This window comes from Punica granatum, chromosome 3, assembly GCF_007655135.1.
Source record: "Punica granatum isolate Tunisia-2019 chromosome 3, ASM765513v2, whole genome shotgun sequence".
In the NCBI taxonomy this organism is placed as follows: Eukaryota; Viridiplantae; Streptophyta; class Magnoliopsida; order Myrtales; family Lythraceae; genus Punica; species Punica granatum.
Window position 1 is genome coordinate 25,686,486 of NC_045129.1, and position 21,333 is coordinate 25,707,818.

The following is a 21,333-nucleotide window of genomic DNA, read 5'->3' on the forward strand; positions in this document are numbered from 1 at the left end:
TGACACTCCACCCATCGGCTGTATTGATTCAATATAAAAAAGTTCTTTTGGTCCTCATTCCATAGTCAATTTTTCAATGTCATCCTATTTCATTCTTTTGTTCAACACTATCCTCAACAAGTCACAGTTAGTCTACTTTGATCATCGTGTTTGAGTTTCCATTAAATCTATTGAAATACTCCAATATTCAAAAGTAGAACCTCCACTTCTTCAAGATAGGAGTCACTCGCAACCACACTACCACCCGAGGTTATCATTTGCCAAAGTATTGCGTGCAACTTCCATGAGGCGATAGCGGCTACTTGGAACCAAAAGTTTTCTATATAATTCGCTAATATGGAATTTTTTTTCCTAAATAATGTAATAAGTTTTAAAAATTAATAAATAAATAAATAAAGAATGACCAAGGAGCAGATGATGCCGGCCACCACATCGGCAAAGTGATGGGATATCACGAGCCAGCAATGATCACTTGGAATGAGAATGCGAAGGGGTACAAGCACTCGCTAGTTGAATAGCCTCCTATCTAGATCATCGAGGTCACAGTGAATAGTTTTATCGTCGATTTTGGACAAATTCTTTACATTTATTAGATTTTTCATGATCACAAAAGTTTTCTATTGCATTATTACAGTGCATCTCTCGAGATCAAGATATCAAAAGTAGCAGATTAAGATATCGTAGAAAGCATCAATTATTGTTAGGGAGTTTTTTTTTATTTTCAAAAAATATTTTATTTTTAACAATATTGCACATCAATAGATCAAATGAAAATTTAAGCAATAAATTAAAGTGGACAAACCATATAATATCAAGATAAGATCAAGCAAGACTTAGGATGAAGCTTAATAGCATTTAAAAGTTGAGAACAAAAAAGAATTTTTTTTATAAGTCAAAACGTTCAATAAGATGGAGTGTCAATTTTTATCAAGAATGGGGTTGGATGTTATTGAGTAAAACCTCAATGGAGGGGAATCTATTTTTTCCGAATTTCTATATAATATGAATTGTTATAGTTATTCTACGAAATTATGGTAATATAAACTTAAAATATTTGAAAAAAGGATTTAATGAAACATTAATTTTAAAAAAACATGTAATTAAATTTGTCAAAGTATCTATATCAAAGTATACCTAATATATAGATTATCAAATAAATATGTCATTTATACTATTTAATGGAGTTGGTTACAAAATTGTTATTGAAAAATTTCATCAATTTGTTAGCATATCATTGATTATAATAGAATTAATCAATCAAGATATTTTATTATAGGTAAAAAAAAATATGTTTCCAAGTAAACAAAATGTAATTATTATAAGAAATAATATATAAATGCATTAAAAATACAACACAATGGATAGCAACACTTTTAAAATAATTTGTTGATCATATATAAAATTTTTATGAAAAATACTAGAAGCTACGAATTTTAGGCTTGGTTTGGAAGTATTGTTGCTGAAAAAAAAATGCTATAATATAATTGTTAAAAAATGAGTGTTGATCTTAGAATAACCAAACGTGTTTGAGATGTAATAATTTGAAAGTGTTGAATTTAAAATTAATGCTCAAAATAGAGAATACTTATTAACTCACTGGAGAAAATTACGTTTTTAGCCGTCAAAATCAACCAAACTATGGGTTTGAAATTGTTCATCAAACAGCGCCTTCTGCTCAAAATGCAATAAGGAGATCATTTACACAATCGTCACCGCACTCCCACATGAAGCAGTATTGTAAACTTTATGGTCATAATGATAAAAACTTATGCACTATATATATACTTATGCTCATCAATAATAAATTACCAAAAAGAAAAAAAAAGGCAGTTGAAGACATATATGTAGCAATTATCTTATTATTGAACTATTTAACTTGCTCTTTATTTAACTCCAAGGGTTTGGCCTAGTGGTTAAGGAGGAGCTCTAGTATCCACTCGATCCCGGGTTCGAAACCCCTTGGAGCCACCGGAGCGCCATGGGCATGATTACCCGCTCCGTGTGTCGCCGGGGGTTTACGGAGCCCCGGGGATTAGTCAGGCGAAACCTGGACACCTCGGGTTAGCCAAAAAAGTACTTGCTCTTTATTTTAATAAAGAATTATGGAATATTATTGTTTGAATCTTGAAATCAATAATAATTGGAAAATGTTATTGATATTAAAAAATTAGTCTCTTGGAATAAGACTAATTACAATATGAGAAAGAATATACAAAATATATGAAAATGAACTCGTGCAATGCTTGGGTAATAAACTAGTGTATTTGTGTATATTTGCATATATACGAAGTGTTTAGATATCACGTAGGGGTTATGATGTCAAAACTATATTGAATTGAAAAATAATGCATAAAATGAAGTTTTCAAATCTTCTATCTATAGGATATTTAATGGATTAAACTTGAAAAAATTACAAATATTAAGGAGTTCTACTCAATTATGAGAAAATTGTTTTTCAAAAATTTCTTTAATTATATGTTGATATTACGTACAAATAACATGGACACATACAAAATTCATCGAATATGGTCCACATAAAATAGGGTAAATTGCACTGGTGGTCCAAAAAATTTTACAAATATTTCAATATGGTACATAAAGTTTTTTTTGCTACTTGATTGTACAAAATGTTTCAAAAATGTTTCAGTATAGTACAAACTGTCATCTCGTCATTGACGCCGTCAAGCCCTCCTTTACAAGATCTTTAAATTTTGCACCATTATGTAATTTACGTAAAACATATTGTACTATTAAATTACAACTTCAAAACAGTTTGCATCATCATGTAACGTCCCACAAAAACCGGTTTTGCACAATCAGTGTCGGCTTGATGGCGTCAATGGCGAAATGATAGTTTGTACTATACTGGAACAATTTTGAAATATTTTGTACCATCAAGTAGCAAAAAAAACTTTTTGTACTATATTGAAACATTTGTAAAACTTTTTAAACCACTAGTGCAATTTATCCTATAAAATATCATGAAGGAAATTAATCGAAATAGAAATTTCAATCCACATGGACGTTACTAATGGCGTAATATCCCAAATTATCACAGTAAAATACAATAAATAAGATAAAACTCATATATATAATTTTCGATTATGCAAAATTTTTATACAAATTTGAAATATGTGATAAACACAAGTTTCACCAAATATGTAAAATCCGAATAAAATCTCAAGCTTCCATTGTTATTTTGGCCTGTAAAATTAACTTAGAGAGTATGTTTCAGGAGTAAGTTTGACGCCCAGTGAATAATCATAATCTAACATAGAAGGATCGGACACATATTTAATAACATCATAATCAATCGTATAAAATTTATCCAGGATCCGTAACACTGACATAGCCATGACAATGCAATTTTAAAAGTAATAACATATTGATAATAAAAATACTAGTTTATAAAATAAAATTACTCACAGTAGGAAGCCACTTAACCCCGAAAACGTCAAAATGGATCATTTTCCAATTTTCTTCTCAAATTCTTTTCTCAGATATGGGCTTAAATAAAGCTCTTTCTCTATGTGTGAAAATTTGGCCGAATTGCTTGAAAACGTCCCATTTATACTCAATACGGTAAGGCGGTGGAATGAAGAAAGTTAGGAGGTGCGGGGAATGGATTGAAGGAGAGAAATACACATGGAAAGCAAACTTGACACCCGCAAAACTCAGTCAATTTTAATCTTATCTATTTCAAACAAAAATTACAATAATTAGGCAGTAAAAGAATGTAGGGAATATTCGTAAATAGGACAACATACGTGTACAAGCACATGTAAAATCCGGATATTACAAATGGAGCGTCTACATTTCGTATTTCGGCTCATGTGGAGTTGAGGATTATTAAATAGAACTTCCACTTTCACAATTTAGCTTTTATATATTATTAAATGTGGACCGATACTATGCACAGTGATCAAAATTTAAATAATTGAGTTACAAATTAAAATAATTAAAATATATTTCTAATAAAAAAGTTGAAATCGACTAGCTAAATTCGAGAAACTTTCCGGTGATACTAATTTTTTAATTGAGGTCATTAGGAGATATAGTAAAAAATAGAAGAAAAAATTAAATTAAATAGGATGAGTGAACGATTGGGAGTGAATTAGTGGATGAGTGGGAGAGAGAGAAAGTAGAGCCAATTGGGTGATTATTAAAGTAAAATAACATTTTAACCTTAATTAAGGATTGTTATTAATTAGAATCATTTCATTAAGAGTAGACCAAGCCTTCTCTTCTCACTATTATAATAATATAGATGACGGTTGTATAATCTATTATAATATATAAAAACGAACTAGTGTCTATAAGAAGTTATGTAAAACTCTCTGTCGATTGTCTTCTCGACTTGTTGGAGCATTTAATTCTTCGTAATAGATTCGTGTATTTGTCCATTCTTTCTCCTTGATGCTTTGTGAATAGATTATCTCTTTAAAGATTTTTTAAAAATATATTTTAAATTAAAAGAAAACCCATAACTTAGAATATTTTTCCATTAATATTTTTTTCGTGAGATATGGGATCGAAGATCAATAAATAAATATTTTTACGTACTCGCGCAATGAGCGTGCTTGCACCTTGTATATATTATGTAATTCGGATTACTCTCATGAGAGCTTTCAGTTCGTGCGAGGAGGAACTGACACATACGTTTTTTCATCCGAGGAGAGACTGCCACGTAAATTACCTATTATATTAAATTTATTTTCTATGCTGTTAAATCATCTTTGACTCTCTTCTTCGTTGGGCTCCTCTCCCGCTAATTCTTTTTTATTTTCGAAAATTCTTATTCACATTCCTTTCCCATTTCTTCCCTGTCATTATTTCATATGATTTTTTAGATTTTTTTGTTATTTAAATAATTTATTTTTAGAAAAAAATTAAATATATAATTTATTTTGTATAGAATGTGAAGTTTATTGATAAATTCTTATCTAGAACAAGTTGACTATATTTCAATAAAATTGATGCGTGGGCAATGTGACCTTTTTTGTTTCGATAGGAAAACCTTCTATTAATATATATACATTTATCAATTATATTAAAATTATAAAATAATTATATTTTTGTAAACATTTTAAATAACAGTGAAAATTCACCTGGGCTTCCGCATCGCACGGTTAGTCCATGAATAAAGCAAAAATAAAGTAATAAAATCAGTGGGCCGGGACTATGTCACGATTCCCAGGAACACATAAGAGGGAAGATGGAGATACAAAGCGGCCCACTGGAATTACAACACGCAGCCCAAGAAGCTGGATTTTGGCCCATGAAGTTTTCAGTTGCGGGTACATACATAATATCACAATGAACAAAATGTAAGGTACATTTATGAACAAAATGTAGGAACAAACATCAACAAAAGCTTGAACAGATAAAATCTCAATGACTAGTAGAGAGGAAGCAACAGATAGAATTGCCTCAATAGCATCCATGGAGTCACCGATAAGAAGCATCGTGCTAGGTCAGACGTCTCGAGCACATTTGGCACTAGGAAGGGCAGCCCATGCTTCCCCTACTGAGAGGGTCTTGGACAAGAAATTGGGAGGCTCATGCATGTTGAAGGGAGCCTAGACCATGGGTGCATGCTCTTTTTTTTTTTTTCCAAGTGAATAAATATGCCGAAGCCTAGAAAGAAGAAAATAAAATTGTAGTGAGCAATAGTGAGGTATGAAAACTCCAATAATATTGTTGGAAAGAAGATTACTCTAGTGGAGAATGAAGAAGGTGTGGACCCAAAGAGAACTCCAATAATTTTTTGACAAGCCAGTCAATATACATATTACCTTCTCTATAGGTGCGTGATAAATCCAAGCTGCAGTTTGAATGCTTTTTGTGCCTCGAGGTCATTCTCATTTTCATCCCTTTAACTAAGTCTTTCGATTCTAGAAAGTTAATTTATCACCCCGATAGAAATTATTTAGCTTTGGCCGGGTACGTGTATAATAGATGAGGAAACATTATTCTTACTCAAGAAATCTCAAATCTCATTTGTCTAGTCTGTAAAGTTGTAGCTAGCTTATGTAGTGGTTCATGTTGCAAGGCGATCCCGAGGTGTGCCTAGTGACTTACTCACAAGCCGATTCCTCGAATCAAGATCCTACCCATACATACCTAATGTAACATCATATGCAAGTAATTATACATCAAAGCACACGTACTAGCAAAAAGAAATCGATTTTGACCAATTCTAGCCCAAGACGAGAAGACCTCTTCCACATGTCTGACTGGGCCAGTCAAATCCACAACCTTTGACCCAGACTTTTTTCCACGGTCAACACTTTGGCTCCTCCTACCCTCTTTCTTACTAGACGAAGCTTTGACTTTCAAGACCCCAAGGACACATACATATTTGATATCCCCCCCAACCATACCATAAAGCATTTAACCACGCCACCCCCCTTAAATAGTTTCACCGATTCTTCCGGAAAATCAAATCTCGCACCTTCTCAATCATCTTTTCTTCTTTTAATCGAATATAATCCTCAAAATGGAAAGGAAGATACCAAATGTCAGTTGGGGATTCCTGGGTCCCGAGTCCCGAACTTCTTCGCGCGCTCTGTCTCCTCCTCCGATTTCTCCATCTTCTTACTTCACCGTCCCGCCTGGCCTAGTCAGCCCGGTTGATTTCATGGACTCCGCCATGCTGTTTCCCACTTCCAACGATGTAAGTCTCTTATAGTTCTGTGCCTAGATGAAATGATTCAATTTTTGACACTTGAAAGACTTACTTCCCGCTCCTTCCATCGTTTGTTGGATCCATGCAGGCTTCATCTCCTAGTTTTGGAGATTTCGCGGGTGAGGGCTTCAACTGGAGGAGCAATTACAGTGGGAACCTGCAGCAGAGTGTCAAAGGGGAGGACCGGAACTTCGGAGAGCTTTCATGTCAAGTCCAGGCAAGACCTTCTTCAAGCATGATCTCAGTGGTATGTCGATTCATCATATGTCGAATAGCACTTTAGACATCTGAATTAAGTTCGGCGATATTGACGTAAAACAATTCAACAGGAGGTATCATCATCATCTTCTAAAGCCCCTGAACCGTGGAACTACCCCAAGTCTTCATCACAATTTGACTTCTCGTCAGAGAAGAAGGCAGAAACATCGGGAATCAATCCGGTTCAGGGCCAAGCAAATCCTCAATCAAGAGCCCCTCAACCATTTCACAGTTACTACACCCGCGATCCGAAGAAAACAGATGATGGTTACAACTGGCGGAAGTACGGGCAAAAGCAGGTCAAAGGTAGTGAGAACCCGCGTAGCTACTACAAGTGCACATTCCCGAATTGCCAGACCAAGAAGAAGGTTGAGACATCGTTGGACGGGCATGTGACCGAGATCGTGTACAAAGGGACTCACAGCCATCCCAAGCCACAGTCTAACAGGAGAAATGCATTTCAGTCAATTCAGCCGAACAGTTTGGAGAAAGTTTTGGATCAGTCTGTTCAGATGAGAGCAGACTCGGATTATAACATTGCGCATCAAGATTCGTCGGATTCAATCGGGGATGGAGAGTTTGAGCCTGACTCTCGTGTGGTTAATGCTGGTGGAGGTGACGAGGAAGGTGAAAGCGACTCCAAAAGAAGGTGTGTGAATACAATGAGTAGCTACAAGTAAAATTAAACATTGTTATGATAGTGTTCGGAAATTAAAATTTTCTATTCCTTTGGGTGCTATTTTTAGGAAGGGTGAGACCGAGTATGAGAGCTTTTCGGCCCACGGGAACAGCATGGTGAGAGAACCGAAAGTCATAGTTCAAACAATGAGTGAAATCGACATTCTTGACGATGGTTATCGGTGGAGAAAGTACGGCCAAAAAGTAGTGAAGGGAAACCACAACCCAAGGTATTGTGACTTACTTATACAGCGCTCATCTGGAATCAGTTATTCGGAAATTATTCTTCAACTTTTTTCCTCATGGAAAATGTGGTAATAAATTATATTAATAATTCCGATTGCAGAAGCTACTACAAATGTACATCCACAGGATGCCCTGTTCGTAAGCATGTGGAGCGAGCATCTCATGATATGCGGGCCGTGATCACCACATATGAAGGGAAGCATAACCACGACGTTCCAGCAGCACGGGGCAGTGGCAGCCATATGTTGAATAGACCCCAACCGTCTAGTTTCAATACCATTGCTCCATCCCCACTTAGACCGTCAACGGTCGCGGGCAGTGCGAATCATAAAGCTAACTACATAGGTTCAGTCAGCAATCTGAGGCCACAGGGATCTGCAAGTAGCACGCAGTCCGTGTTAGAAATGTTGCAGAATCCAAACACTTTTGCATTTACTTCTGGAATGCCAACTGACTTCATATAAACGGCAAACACCAAATTAGTTCTGTTCTAGACAGAGTTAGGGATTATAGTTGTCGACATATGACAGTTTCTCCTATCCACATAGATTAACACTCCAAAGTTTGATTTGTTCGTTTGTTAGAGGCTTCTCTCTGATGAAATAATAATGTCCAATAGGAATTCATTGTTAGTGTCTGCAATAAGATTGTGTAAAAATGATAGATTTAGACCTTGAATTCAATACTTTACAATTTTAAATTAGCGTAAAAATATATTGTAGAAAAAGCCCCGAGTAGCTCGTTCTCCTTGTTCTGCTTCACGGTGGTTGTATTCATGAAGATATTCAACAGATTGTTGTGACTCTCTCAATTTTAAAAAGCCCAAATCAATATACATGGAATGGATGCTTAGACTTGAAGTAACTGGCTCAATCCATCATGTTAACCGATGTAGTCAAGAATCTACAATCGATGTTGTAGGTCCATGAGATGTATCTTCAAAATTTCCGGACATATTAGTACTATCTGCACTTCTTTGCTTCAAAAAAAGGACATGGACATTTAACAACAATTTCTTTCATCGGATACAAAGGAGGCCCGTTGTTTAGTATAAAGAAATAGAAATCTAAATAAGATGCACATGTTGTTCCATTAACGAAAATGAAACCTGAAACCTTGTGGTTCCTAAATGAGGAAACGCGTGCCACTGCATTTCGCTCTCTTTCCTGTCAAACAATTGTATGACATAAATGCAAATGGAATGAAAAAGAGAGTTGGATAAATTAGTTTTGTTCTCTCTCTACTGTCTCCTTCCACGATGCTGTCTTCTGTCCTATCAAATTCAAATAATGTGATAAAACGGAAGACGTAGAACCCTCCCTTGTTTCCAAGAAACAATGACTTGCATTTACATAGATTTTATGTGTCCTGCCATGTACATGGAGCCGAAACTTGATGAAGAATTATAAGAATAAAAATAGGAACAAGAACATAGATTTTGATTGTGTATAGCACAACTAGATATAGGATTGTGTTGAAAGTTTGTAGCCGGAGATAATTGCCGATATGGCGAGAGAGACAAATGCAAAGAATGACATGCTGATGGCCGCAGCCGAGGAGTCAGAGAATATGTTGTCGGCTCCTTCCCTGATTCTGTTTGTCATTGGAATAGCAGCTGATGTCGACGATATCAAAAAATAAGCCATGACCTGCAGGCCCATCATAACTAGTTAGATCAGATTGTCACAAGTTCGACGATACGTTCTTAAAAGGAACAGAGCGGACTTTTCAATTGGTTTAACGGGGCCCATCGTAGATGGTCTTTCTAGTTATAGTCGCACGGAGTTGACACTTTAAGGTCAAAAGAATCATTATCATGGCAATATATAAGAAGCCATAATATATCATAGAACAATTGGAACATAATGACGCTAAAAAATCATAGCTATAAAGAGTAAGCGAAGACGACATAGACCTTGTTATAACGATCAAGATGACATACAAATTACAAATAACTGTAATGCAAAAGCATATAAAACTGTATAGTTTGAAATTCAAGATATACCGACTCGTGTATATCGGCACTTGACATGTCAGCATACTACATACTGAGATGAGCTATAGGCAACTTGCTCTTTGAAATTATATATGACGACAAATTAGAAGACACTATTGAGAAAAAATTTCTAGCTTCGACAAATTTTCTTCCGTTGAAATTATCAACAGAGACTCCTTTGGGAGAAAAGTCTAACTTGCCTGAGAACTTTTCCATAGGAAACTTTAAAAAATAAAAAGTTTCCACGGAATCTTCCATGAAAATTTTGTCTTGGATTTCATTTTAAATAGAACGATTCAGTTCTACCCAAAAAAAAAAGAAAAAGAAAGACAATACAGTTAATTTGCTATGAAATCTTCGGGATGTTTTAAACAAAGTCATTTTTGAAGGTTTTTTTTGTCAGAAATAACTTTTAGAAAATAGAAAAACTCGAAAAAGAATCCTAAATTAAGAAACTATAGATTAAAAATTAAACAAATACAAATAAATAAAATGAACTCGTGGAAGAGTGTGATGTACATGTACTGCCTAATCAGATAGGTTGCCTATTCCCACGGATCTGACGGATTTTGTCGGAAATCAGTGGAGATTTCCGGCAGCAATTCCATATGGAATTTGTCCAACGGATTTTTCTGTTGAAAATGTTTTACCCTGACTTTTCTGTGGCAAAAATCTTTCCGACGAGCACTTTTCTGTCCCTAAGTGAGGAATTCCGGCGGAACTTTTCAGCAAATTCCCTCGGAAAATTTCATTGAGTACGGCTAGATTTCTCTTTCAGCAAAAGAGACCTGTAATTGGCCTTCCTTAATATATAGGTTGACGTACTACCATGTGTGCCAGATAATATCCAGCGAAAATTCTTCCTAGCATAATCAAGGAATGATTAGGATGTGAAAATAAGTATCGACCCTAGAGGAAGTCAATTTCCTGTCGGTTTTTGTATAACTAAGATTCAACATCTATATTATTATATACTATATTTTCATACTCGTACAAAATGCACGGGATTTTATTAACAAAAAAATATCCATAAAGAATTGAAATTTACATTCACAACATAATTAAGAATCTAAATTCAATAATAGTTTGTTAGTATGGATTTTATAAGGTTGGGGCGCCCCTGCCAACAACCAGTGCAACCCCTGATTGGAGGGTGGACTGGCAGGCAAGGGCTCCCTCACTCCTGATTGGAGATCTCACTCAAGAGATCTCTCTCACCTATTTTTAATTTTTCTTTTTCATTTATTTTAATTTCAAAATAATTTTTATTTTTAGTTTTAAAATTAAATTAAGTTATTTTTTCAATTTATTATTATTATTTTATTTTAAATTTAAATTTTATATTTGAAATTTTATAAGATTTTTATTTATGTTTATTTATCTATTTTAAATTTAGAAATGTCTCACAGTCCACCACATAAGCGCCATGTCCTTAGAATGTCACACGCCAATGGCCACCTCAGCCAAAAACAACTAATCCAAATTTGACAAAATGTACAACATTGTTACGAAATGAAATCAATTTGTACTTGATTGCTACATTTTTTTAGCTTTGCCCCAAAGTGTTACATTTGCAATAAAATTTGTACCACTAATGTAATTTACCCATATATATGTAGTGTAAAACGTTTGTTTTGTACCACATAAAAACAAATAATTATTAGAGAGATCATTAGATAATGTTTAATAAATTGATTCAATTATCAACTTAATTTCTAATAGAGTAATTTCAAAATAGTACTTATTAATAATCTTCTTATCGATATAATTTTTTAAAATGAAATAACTAATATAACTTATCATTTAGATAGTAGTTATTGTCCTTAAGATTTTGCATTTATTTTCCTTGAAAATTCAATAAACTACTATATATTCATTCTCCTCCAAAATTCTATTGAACTTTTGCATTTAATTCATTCAAATTTATATAATTGTCGGGGTCGTTCACCATTGTACGCTATTTCTCCAAAATTTCGAAATGGAGGCTTCTCATTCACTGACTCTTCGTATGACTAATGTTTCCATAACTTCCACTAAAATGATCATCATCATTATCATGAAAGAATATCATCATCATCATCATCATCATTTTTATTACTATCAATGGGATAATCATTAGGGAAATTATTATTTTTAATTTACACATTAGTAAAAATGATTAATAAGTAAGAATAAACAAGTATTATAACGAGTTATCAATAGAAAATTTTCTTGATAATGACTAAGGACATATCCCCATGCAACGTGCAGACTTATCGGCTAGTATATGATAAAGATAGTACTTACTGTCCTTAAAACAATATTTTTTAATCATGAATATTGTTTGAGAATTTACCTTTATAACCTTATACAATTTAGAAAATTACTTTTCTAACTCTATTTCTTGGGTGAGAGTCAACTTTATATATATATATATATATATATCCTTCAAAATAAACTACTATTTATTTTCCTTCAAAATTCTATTAAACTTTTGTATTTAATTCATTCAAATATATCATTATTATAATGCTTATTGTCTTTAAAATAGTATTTTTTATTTTGAATATTATTTAGATATTTACCTTTATGACCTTATACTATTTAAAAATTTACCTTTCTAATCCTATTTGTTAGGTGAGAGTCAACTTTATATATATATATATATATATATAGATTTAGATATAACTTCACATTTTATTGTGCCATTCCTACTAATATCACATACATTAAGTATTGTGAATTTGAATTATTTTAGCTATATGACTGAATTACTTCCATGAGAGATTACTTACTTGAACTATTATAAGTTTAGCTATAATTTTAAAAACTTATTCAACAAATTGAAATTAATATAATTGTAAAGATTTTTTTTATTTTTCTAATCTTATGAATATTTATTTACTATTAAAATAACAATAATAGCTATAATTTTAAAAAAATTATTCAATAAGTTTATATTGGTTTAATTATAAATATTCTTAAATTTTCTAAAGTTATGAATAGTTATTTGCTATTAAAATGATAATATGTGATCTACTTTGCACATTTTCTTTATTTTCATATATGATTTTAGTAATTACAGTAATTTGTGTTATTATTTAATTTTTATTTATATAATTATAAATATTCGTAATCTTCGCAATTAAGTGATTTGAATTAGTAGTTTCTTCATTTTAATATTTTTTATTATTAAATAATATAATACGTATTTATTTAGTGTTTATGTAACATATTAACCTCTGTATTAGTCAGATATTTATTATTATACCCCTATTTATTATGTCCTAGTCAAGTTTATATGATATATAAATTACATATAGTAGTACATACATAAACTTATGAAGTTCTGAGAGTTCTACTTCGACAAGGGTCCATTCGGCCAATCACGATAATTTCTTTCGTTTTGTAAATTTACTTTTCAATTAATCTCCCTTATATTCTCACTCAAATATAAGTCTTTATAGCATAGCATAATCTCGTTACGACAAATTCTTAAAAAATATTTCAAAATGAGTTCATATAAAATTAGGATTATTGGAGTTATTTTGAATAAACTAATTTTGCATAATAATAATAATTGACTGAAACCCATTGCCAGCTATCATATCTGTAATGTTCCTAGCTTTCAACTATAATAAATTATTGGCTAGAAACTATGATCAACTATCCGTCTGTTTTTCCTAGGTGAGCTTGATGAATATAAAAATATAAATGCTAAGGGTTGCAGGTATTTTTTTCTTGTTTATTACCACTTTATTTTTTCGGTAATGAACCATGGTATCTGGAAGTTGAATAGGCCTCGACCAATGCAGTCAAGTCGGATCGGTCTAAATAGTATAACTCTCTTCCAACATGAATTTTCTCTATCTGCAAGACTCGAACCCGAAAATTTTATTTAAAAGAAACAAACGCCAAACCGCTTGGACCAATCCAACGTTGGTTGTTACGACTTTATCTACTCCAATGAAAGGTTACATGATTGGTGTATTCGATAATCCTATAACATGTTCAAGTATATGATAGGTAGATTTATCGTATGGGTACGGAAGTTACTTCATAAAAAATCTGTTCAAGAAGTATTATTCATTTTGGGCGATTTTTCTTTTCTTTTTTCGGTGGATTAACGAGATTTTTCTTTTGATTTATTTTAATAATGCTTTGTTTATACTTATGCTTATACTTTGGAAATTACTTTTTCTAGTTTCTTTTCTTTAATGCTAATGTTGCCTAGATGTATATCTTTTGGATTTAGGACTTTGCAATAAATTAACCTTACTTTATATAAAATTTAACTCCATATTTTCATTTATTGTCAATGAATTTTAGAAATTCCATGCATTTGTTCTTTTTCTTTTCACCACATGTTAAATGAGCCCAACTAATCCAAATTCGAAATGGGTCATTTTATTAAGGAGTAAACTCATCAAATGAAACTTTACTTGAGGAAAAATACGCTGAACCATCTGAAAAAACCCATTTGGTTTCATGCGTAGTATATAAATAAAAGTGACCTCAACCAGAAAGGTTGTAGTGCAGTGATGTGGTAACCAAAGATTTCATATTTAATACTCATTGTGGGGCTACCCCTATTCATTTATTACCAATTATGATTTATTTTTCATTATATGAGACTCTCAGTCTTTTGTAACTGAAGAAATAAAAGTGACGTTAATTCTCTTTTTATTTGGTAAAAGCCAGTGTTATCACAACCGGATTGGATGATGGACCGGAAGAGATACGGGTTCATGGGTTTATGGTTCCAATCGAGGGTTCAGTGGGTCGGACTGCACGTTTAATTAAAATAAAATAAATATTCATATTATTAAAAAATTATGATAATTAAGATAAAAGTATGATGATTTTAAATAAATATAACAATAGTATAAGAAAGTATCTATATTTAATATTTCTTACTTAAAAATAAATATTTGATTTTGATAAGTACTTAAAAGTAGAGTTAAAAAAATAAAAAAGTGATGGCGGTTTGGTTGGTAGCATGCTATTATGAAAAGCAAGAGGTCATGAGTTTCCTTGCACAACCAAGCAATTTTTACATTAAATAGGAAACTCATAGAACTGACCGGTTCAATGGAATTTTGCTTAAACCGACCGGTTCAATGGGTCCGGAGGTTCAAAGTTGCAATTTTGATTTTCAGGCGAACCGGACCGGACATGGTGCCGATTCCCGGTTCGACCTGCCTGTCCGGTCCGGTTCTGATAGCAATGGTAAAAGCATGAGTTTTTAGGAGATTATGTTGCCCCTTTCATAAGAAAATACAAATCGTTTATTACCAAAGAAACCGAGTGCTCAGAAACTTTCTTTCCTGGGCTTTCTATTAATTAGTGTTTCTTCACCATCCATTTTGAGAGTACTTTCGACCAATTAATTCCTATAAATCTGATCATCGCCAGACGTGAGTTCATCAAGGAGACAATCAATACATTCAATGGCACACAAATCAAAAAACATTTTGATGGGTAGACATTGCGAACCTGATCGCCACAAAAATCAATCAAGGCGGAGGTGCGATCTTGAAACATGGTTTTTCCTGTAGATAGCTGATGAACATGCCTCAATGCTTGGACCCCGGTGTACAAGGATGACAGGATTGCTATTGCCAACAGATACCTGTTTTAAATTCGGAGATTGCGAGCTAATTAATGAGAACAATTCAACTTCCAGATAGAGAACGACATCATTTCAAAGTTCACGTCGATTGCGTGCCTCTTGTGACAGGAAATAGGATGGATAAAAATTTGCATTCTGCATTGCCTTACCTGTATTCCTCGTACTCGTTAAAGTTCCTGCCTGGACCGTGCTGATTGCTCGCCATAACGATGAAGGCGAGCACGGAGAAGATGAAGGTCAATCCTATAAGCGCCAACGAGCCCTTCCTTATCAAATCTTCCCGTCTCCACCGCCTCAAGATGTTTGGGATCCCGAAACCTGTCTCCGGTACCGGCTGACTCTCCACATCAAATGTCGAACTCGGAGAAGGGTCGTTCCTTGATGTATGAGCTGGTTCGACATGATTTTGCGGCTCGTCTGAATTCGACATTTAACTTTCTTGGAATTTGACGTCGAAAAGAAACAAAGACGTTTGGGTACGAGGTGGAGATGGAGGAAGAAACCAACAAGTTTAGAGGGATTTTTTCTTTTTTGTTTTCCTTTTCCTTTTCCAGCAAAAAGTTTTGACCTTTTCCATGGCAATATATTCCATTTGGCCAGCTCAGCGCTCCTCTAGCATAGGGCAAAATTAGCTGTGATCAATATTACTACGTTTACAATGGTCAGCCAATAGTTTTCACGAATACAAACATCGAATTCTAGACGTTGATAGCTCGTTTGCCACGTGGCATATTATGAATGGCTGAATTTTTAAGATAAAAAGTAGTTCGTGATGGAGAAGTAAAACATATTCTCTATATGAACTATAGTCTAGTATAAGAATATGTAAAGCTAAATATAACGGTACAAATAGTTTGAGTAGTAAGAATCGAACTTAAAATATTTTGATTCCTACTCACCTCTTTATACACTTTTTCCCAGAACAAACTTCCTTTGATGAGATCTGAAAGGGCGATGACACTTTGATTGCGGGCCAAAAGGTCTCGGGGAAAATATTTTTGCATTGTCAAGTAGTTCGTTTTTCAAATTAGGGAGGCCCATTGCCACCCCGATAGTAACGGCTCTAATTGGTTATCTTACAGTAGCATACTGGTAGTGGGTCGTTCTACGTGAGAATAATTATGTCGAACAAAGTTGTTGGGCTTACAAGAAAATGACTCTACAACGACTAGATTTTCAGTAACAGCATGATGTTCCAATTGTGCATTTGGCAGCTAAATTTTTTGGTCGTCAAATCTTATTTTCTAGTAACAAAATATATATTTGGTCACTGAACCTTGGGTTATAGGAACTGAAAAGATTGTTTGCTCCTAAAAGTTATGATGGGCCTTCACTCTTAACTAAATATTGCAACTAGGTGTAACTTTAACCAGTAAAGACAATATTTTTCGACTAGGAATTGACTTAATCGCCGTAAATTAGCAACTATACATTAGCTGCTATAGATTGTTTTTACGACCAAAATACAATTGGTGGCCAAAGGGCTTCGGTTCTAGTTCCCTTGATTCTAGTTCCCTTGATAAAGTATTTATCTATTTGATAAATGATGAGCAAAGAATTACTTCCAACATATTAGGATTCATAACCATTTTCAGTCGCACCATCCAACATATGTCACATATAAGAATATAGTTGCCTTCTTGATATCACTATGTGAACTCGATAGAATGTACACTCCACTGATGCTATTCTTGTAATATATCATAAATCATTAGGGTAAATTACACTGGTGGTCCAAAAAGTTTTATAAATATTTCAATATGGTATAAAAAGTTTTTTTTTACTACTTGATGGTACAAAATGTTTCAAAATTATTTCAGTATAGTATAAACCGTCATCTCGCCATTGACGCCGTCAAGCCGACACTAATGGTGCAAAACCGGTTTTTGTGGGAAATTATATGACGGTGCAAAATGTTTTGAAATTGTAACTTAATAGTACAAAATGTTTTACGTAAGTTACATGATGGTGCAAAATTTATAAATTTTGTAAAAGACGGCTTGACGGCGTCAATGACGAGATGATGGTTTGTACTATACTGAAACAACTTTGAAACATTTTGTACCATCAAGTAGCCAAAAAAACTCTTTGTACCATATTGAAACATTTGTAAAACTTTTTAAACTACCGGTGCAATTTACCCTAAATCATTAGGATAAACTTGGACATTTAGCAAATTATGCATGTATAATAGTTAGCATAATTAGACAATTTATATTTTAAAAATTTATAAATTGAAATATAGCATTGATCTAATTTGTATCTTGTTCCAACTTTTGGACACAATTATTTTCTTTTGTACTCTTTGTAATAAGCACTGTGTTACTTTTTCTAAATTAAATTAGTTATAAATTTCTCATAATAAACCATTTTAATACAAAGTTATGTACGTTGTGGTAACAATTTTTTTACCTCAATATCAATAATTAATTAAAAACATAATTGCCAGTCCAATTTTGTTCTCTTTAACATCTATTCTTTTTCATCATCTCTTCGTTCGACTTAGACTGCTGAAATGATGCATTCAATTGAAAAATACCTTTCTCACAGTTCTATCTTCTTTCTCTTTTTATCCCCTTTATCCGCTCATCACTCCATTTTGATCAGATAACCATCTTCCAAGTAAATAGTGTTCAAGAAACCAACAAACTTTCGACTAAAGGAGGTCATTTATTCAATTTTGAACACATTTCGATTCGGAGATGAGTTGAAAAGGCAACAATATCACCCTAGTCCACCAACTCATGCAGGTTGCCATCTCGTTCCTCCATTTCTAGTGGGATGTCGATCCTGGATTAATATTATTTAAGTAAGCAATAAACTTTCAAGTAAATTAGATTTTGAACTTAGTTTTGATTCTCATATGATTTCATGAAGCAACAACATCACCCACTTCTATGATTCATGAAGGTTGTCGTTCTCTCTCTCTTATCTTGGGCAAGTCGCATCTTCTTTTTCCAGCTCGTGCTTCCTTGGGTCTAAGTTAGTCGTCTCAAGTAAGTAAGATGATGCAAATCGTAGCACGACTTCAAGGGATCCAATTCAAGTTCCAATTGGACCGATTACTCGAGCACGAGCAATGAAGTTTAAAGATGAACTCAACGGTCTGATTCAAGAGGTTTGGGCTCAAGCAAATTCGTGGAGGCCCATTGAACATGAACCACGTGATCAACAAAGATCCATTAACATGATTCAAATTATAGAAGATTCCGGACAAGGCTAAATTCAACAAGTGCTTGAGGAAGTTTCTAGAATATTTGAAGATCAAAAGAAGATATCATCATATTTGTTTAAAGTTTAAATCTCATGGAGATATTCTCGTGATATCTAGATTTCATATCTTTATAGATTAAGTCATATCTCTATCGATATTTTAGGTTTTATTTTTCTTATCTTTAGAAGGAGATATGACCATATTATGATTAGTTTATGTCTATATATATTCATCTTAGTGAATTTTTAATAAAAAGGAACATTCAGAAAATCGTGAGAGTATTCTCTTTAGTTCTTGAAGAACTAATTCGAACTTATCGAAAATTTCTGTGGCGTTCATCATCGACTTATCAAACGGCTTTCCACCATCGTTTGTGGCGTCTTCATCGACTTATCAAACGGTTTTCTACCACTGTTTGTGGCGTCTTTCTATATACCGAGGTTCTTGTTTCACAATAAACAACGGGTTGAGGTCAGTTATACCAAGGTTCTTGTTTATGTCGTAAACAACGGGTCGAAGGTTTGTCAATCAAATCTGATCGTGGAAGGATCTTGGGTTCCTTTAGTTGTCATTCTTGGCGGGAATCGCATCATTTGGTATTAGAGCATCAGGTTCCAAATCAGGTTTTCGTTTCAATTTGCTGAGCTTTGTTTCGTCAAGTTTGTTCTTTCTGGATTGTTATTAGTAAAAAAAATCGAAAAAAAAAAACGAAAGAACGAAAGAAAAGAAAGAAGCTATTGTAGTCAATTTAATCCAAATTCTTTGCATAAGACCATTCTAAAGTTGTTATTTCCCTTTCTTTGATCTATATTTATTATGTTACCAGAATTACATATAACATTCAGATATATTTAATTCTTCATAGTAGTTGTCTTCTCTCTTGTTTCCTTTCTTCCTTAAATTTCCTTCGACCATTAATTTTCCTTGATAAGTTCTTGGTGAATTGTTGCTGGAAATTTTGGAAAATTGTTTCTTTAGTTTCAAAAGAATCGAAAGAGAATTATCGAGTGGAAAAAGGCAGGAGTGGTGAGAACATTAGAGGGTTAAAAGCCATGTTTGTTTGAGTGAAAACACGTGTGTAGAGTGATTCACATTCTTGAGGGTAAACACGTAAGAGAGAGAATTGTGAGGTCCTTTCTTTCTAACTTTATTTTGCAACAATCATGTCTCACAACAGTGTTAAGAGTATTCTTGAAGGTGCTACGGAATTGGCTGAATTGAAAGTACTTATGAAGGCCATGATAAGTGAGATGAGGCGTGTGATGAGGTTGGAGTTAGAGCAGGTTCATGAATGGATAGATCAGATGGAGAACACACGTATGGAGCAGCCACAAAACGTTCCTAATGTGCATAGGAGGGAAAGAGTTCAACCGAAGGAAGTAAGGGTTGAAGATGAAGAGAATTATGGGGCTGGTTTTGATGAAGAAGATGATTGAAATTCGGTTGTTAGTAATATGAGACATGGAGGGCGGTTTAGAGAAGTTAGGAATCAGAAAGACAATAACTTGGGCAGTATTAAGATGAAAATCCCATCGTTCCAAGGAAAGAGTGATCCCGAAGCATACCTTGAGTGGGAGAAAAAGGTGGAGTTTGTATTTGATTGTTATAGTTATTTCGAGCTGAAGAAAGTCAAATTGGCAGCAATTGAATTCTCGAATTATGCAATTATCTGGTGGGATCAATTGGTGATAAACAGGCGAAGAAATAGAGAACCACCTATAGATACGTGGGAGGAAATGAAAAGGGTGATGAGGAAGCGATTTGTTCCTAGTTATTACTACCGGGAGTTGTATAATAAGTTGCAAAGCCTTAGACAAGGTAACCGGAGTGTAGATGAATATTTTAAAGAGATGGAAGTGGCCATGATTAGAGCCAATGTAGAGGAGGATCGGGAGGCTACTATGGCAAGATTTTTGGCTGGATTGAATCGAGAAATTCAAAATGCCGTGGAATTACAGCATTATGTGGAGTTGGAGGATATGGTGCACAAGGCCATCAAGATTGAAAACCAATTCAAGAGGAGAGGCAATACACGTGCGAGCCAAAGTCCAAGAAAATCCACTTGGAAATCGAATCAGTGGAAGAAAGATGAGAAGCAATCCACGTCAAAGTCGAAAACTGAGCAAAAGCAAGATGCAACCAGCCGCGTTCCTCAAGGTAAAACCGACATTTCTACCTGCAGGAATCGTGACATTAAGTGTTTTAAATGCTAAGGCAGGAGACACATAGCAAGTCAATGCCCGAACAAGCGGGTCATGGTGATGCGAGACAATGGTGACATTGTGACCGACACTGAAGATTTTGACACCGATGACATGCCCTCATTGGAGGACGTTCCCGAGGAGAAATATTTAGCTCCAGATGCATTAACATTGGTGGCAAGGAGAGCATTGAGCTTGCAAACAAAAAGAGTTGAAGAAGTGCAGCGGGTGAACATCTTTCACACTAGGTACTACATCAAAGACAATGTATGCAGTGTGATTATTGATGGTGGTAGTTGTACTAATGTCACAAGCACAATAATGGTGAAAATATTGGGACTGACCATGTTGAAGCACCCCAGGCCGTACAAGCTGCAATGATTGAATGATAGTGGTGAGATAAGGGTGAACAAGCAGGTGTTAGTTGCATTTCGAATTGGT

At 34.1% G+C, this 21,333-nt stretch overlaps 2 protein-coding genes across 2 annotated transcripts; one reads left to right on the plus strand and one right to left on the minus strand.

The window, feature by feature from the left end:
• The first annotated feature begins 6,401 nt into the window (after positions 1 to 6,401).
• On the plus strand, positions 6,402 to 8,573 carry LOC116198685 (WRKY transcription factor WRKY24-like). Its single transcript, XM_031528909.1, has 5 exons — positions 6,402 to 6,676; positions 6,777 to 6,935; positions 7,018 to 7,595; positions 7,693 to 7,854; positions 7,971 to 8,573. The coding sequence occupies exons 1-5, from the start codon at positions 6,500 to 6,502 to the stop codon at positions 8,332 to 8,334; spliced, it is 1,440 nt and encodes a 479-aa protein (XP_031384769.1). The 5' UTR covers positions 6,402 to 6,499; the 3' UTR covers positions 8,335 to 8,573.
• Positions 8,574 to 9,288: 715 nt separating this feature from the next.
• On the minus strand, positions 9,289 to 16,011 carry LOC116198686 (CASP-like protein 4B1). The gene is made up of 3 exons (XM_031528910.1): positions 15,627 to 16,011; positions 15,342 to 15,477; positions 9,289 to 9,519 (listed from the first exon to the last, which is right to left on the minus strand). Exons 1-3 carry the CDS (start codon positions 15,905 to 15,907, stop codon positions 9,328 to 9,330), a joined length of 609 nt encoding a protein of 202 aa, XP_031384770.1. The 5' UTR covers positions 15,908 to 16,011; the 3' UTR covers positions 9,289 to 9,327.
• Positions 16,012 to 21,333: the final 5,322 nt, after the last annotated feature.